At 32.8% G+C, this 2,403-nt stretch overlaps 1 protein-coding gene across 1 annotated transcript in view; it reads right to left on the bottom strand.

The window, feature by feature from the left end:
• Window positions 1–1,300: 1,300 nt before the first annotated feature.
• LOC100573858 overlaps window positions 1,301–2,403 on the bottom strand; it is a 3,935-nt gene continuing 2,832 nt past the window's right edge. Inside the window, exons 4-5 of the mRNA XM_029492112.1 lie at window positions 1,482–2,399; window positions 1,301–1,416 (exon numbers count right to left, since the gene is read on the bottom strand). Of these exons, the coding sequence (XP_029347972.1) occupies window positions 1,319–1,416; window positions 1,482–2,399 (1,016 nt within the window). The 3' untranslated portion in view covers window positions 1,301–1,318. The remainder of the gene's footprint in view (window positions 1,417–1,481; window positions 2,400–2,403) is intronic.

The following is a 2,403-nucleotide window of genomic DNA, read 5'->3' on the forward strand; positions in this document are numbered from 1 at the left end:
TCGAACAACACGGAAGACGGAGCGAGTACCCCGCGGCAGGCGAACCGCCGTTCCCGGGTAACCAACATGTCGACCGTTCGGTACGTTTCGATGACACATCAAATCTATACCATGCCCCGTCCTCCACACACGCTTACGCGGCACAACAATCGACGCTGATACCATACGACGACGTATGCGCAGCGAGACATTCGCTACCGGAGTACCACGGGACAACACCCGAGGACCCGGCAAGATTCATACATAAAGCGGAATCGATAATGTACCAAACGCGTATAGATAGGTCGGCCTGGACAAATATTATCGGACAACAGCTGAAGGGTGCAGCCAGTACCTGGTGGAACACCATCAGACTACTGGACCTCACCTGGGACGAGTTCCGCGCCGAAATATTAGAAAAATTCGACAACGTGGAAATTCAGTCACGGCTGCGGGCCGAGATAGTATCCATCCGACAGACAGCAACGCAATCGCTAACGGAGTTCGTCACACAAAAAAACCAACTTGCACGCCTCGTCAATACCGGACTATCTGAAACACAGCTAGTCGGTACGATAGCCGGACTAACGCGCAACGAATACCGCACGCACATAAGATTGCAAAGACCAGCGACTTTCGGAGACCTCCGCCGAATCGCTGGAGTCCTGGAAGCATATTAACATTCCGCACATCAAATAAAACCCATAGGAAAATACGGCATTCTCATTGGTCTGAAATATTTAGCGCCGAATTCAAATTTAAATTACGATATACTATTATATACTACTATATATTAATTACTGTTTAAAAAATATAAAATATATTGAATATATATTGAATAAGGAAAACAATACATAAATGTAATAATAATAATAATAAAAATGAATATTTTTTTATAATATTTTATAATATATTAACTTTATATTATTTTGAATGATGTATAAATAAATGATGTAATGATTGTCTAATCTTTTTTTAAAAATTAAATATGAGAACCAACTTAAAAGAAAACTAAGCACCTATGGTAGTAATACTTTAGTATAGGTTTGTGGAATTAGTTATAACACATATATATATATATATATACATATATATATGTGTTAATAGTAATAATAATAATATGTTCATATTTAAATAATAATATAATAAATAATAAACTTTTATTAATGTGATTTTGCATTAATAACACAATTTCTAATGTTAGTATATTTGCATTAATTAATTTTATTAACATAATAACAAACAAAGTTAGTTGGACATATAATGATTAATAATAATAAATATATTTAATATATTACTTTTATTTGTTAATTTGTATAGGTAATATAATATAATTTTATTAATGTGATTTTGCATTAGTAACACAATTTTTAATGTTATGCAGTAAATTTCTGGGTTTCTTTTTGGGACGGTTACTATCACTTGTTGCTGGTCTACCTAAAGTAAAAGATGCTATTGTTAAAATTGTAATTGTTATATTTGTATCTGTATCTTAATTTTACCTGCAAGCAAACGTTTACTTCCTCTAGTAATTCCTGGTCTTCTCCTAGCTATTGTAGTTGGTTGTACTTTTATTGATGCTACGTCTCTATGTCTAAGAGATAACGAGGATGTACCTGCTGTTGCTAAAAAAGTATTAAACTGCCCTTCTGTGTGTATTTTATCTAATCTATTTTTGAATTTTAACAAATTCTCATAAGTTGATTCACCATACTTTATTACATTATTAGACAATTTCTGAGTAATATCATCTAATATGGATAAACAATCTTGTTTTTCTAAATTGGGATTGTGTTCTTTTACAATGTGCATACTTTCTGTTGAACTCTTTTTATTTGAATCTTGATGAATGTCATGAGATATAGGTGACTGTGTATGAACTACTTCTGTAGGTAATAAGCCCTCGTAAAATGTCTTATTTGGTACTTTTTCACCTAATGCCAGTTTTGCTATTAAGTATTTGTCTTCTATGGTTACTGGAGGAAAATTAACTCCAATTTTATTAAAATATTTGTAAACTATACCTTGATGTTTACAAAATTTCCCATGTATTCCAACTTTACATGAACAAATGCCAATAGTAGGTTCAACACAATACATGAGCTGTTTGTTTTCTTCACTCGGTACATAATACTCTTCATTTTCAACATATATTTTGTCTTTTGAAGCATAGTCACAAAGTTTAATAATTTTTTCAAAATATTTACGTGCTGTGGGGTTTCTATCATTTGAAAATTCTTGAAACTTCCTTCTATAATAATCTTCTAATTTGGTGCAGCAAAAATCAACAATTGAAACAACATTATAAGCCTTAACTCTACACAGCACATTTTCTTTAAATATTCTTACAGAAACTTCACTAAAATTGTTAGTGTGATGTCCTCTATTTGTGTGATCTCTCCAGGCTAAACACCAGCGTTCTTT

The sequence above is a fragment of the Acyrthosiphon pisum genome, unplaced genomic scaffold (assembly GCF_005508785.2).
Source record: "Acyrthosiphon pisum isolate AL4f unplaced genomic scaffold, pea_aphid_22Mar2018_4r6ur Scaffold_20884;HRSCAF=22413, whole genome shotgun sequence".
Taxonomy (NCBI): domain Eukaryota; kingdom Metazoa; phylum Arthropoda; class Insecta; order Hemiptera; family Aphididae; genus Acyrthosiphon; species Acyrthosiphon pisum.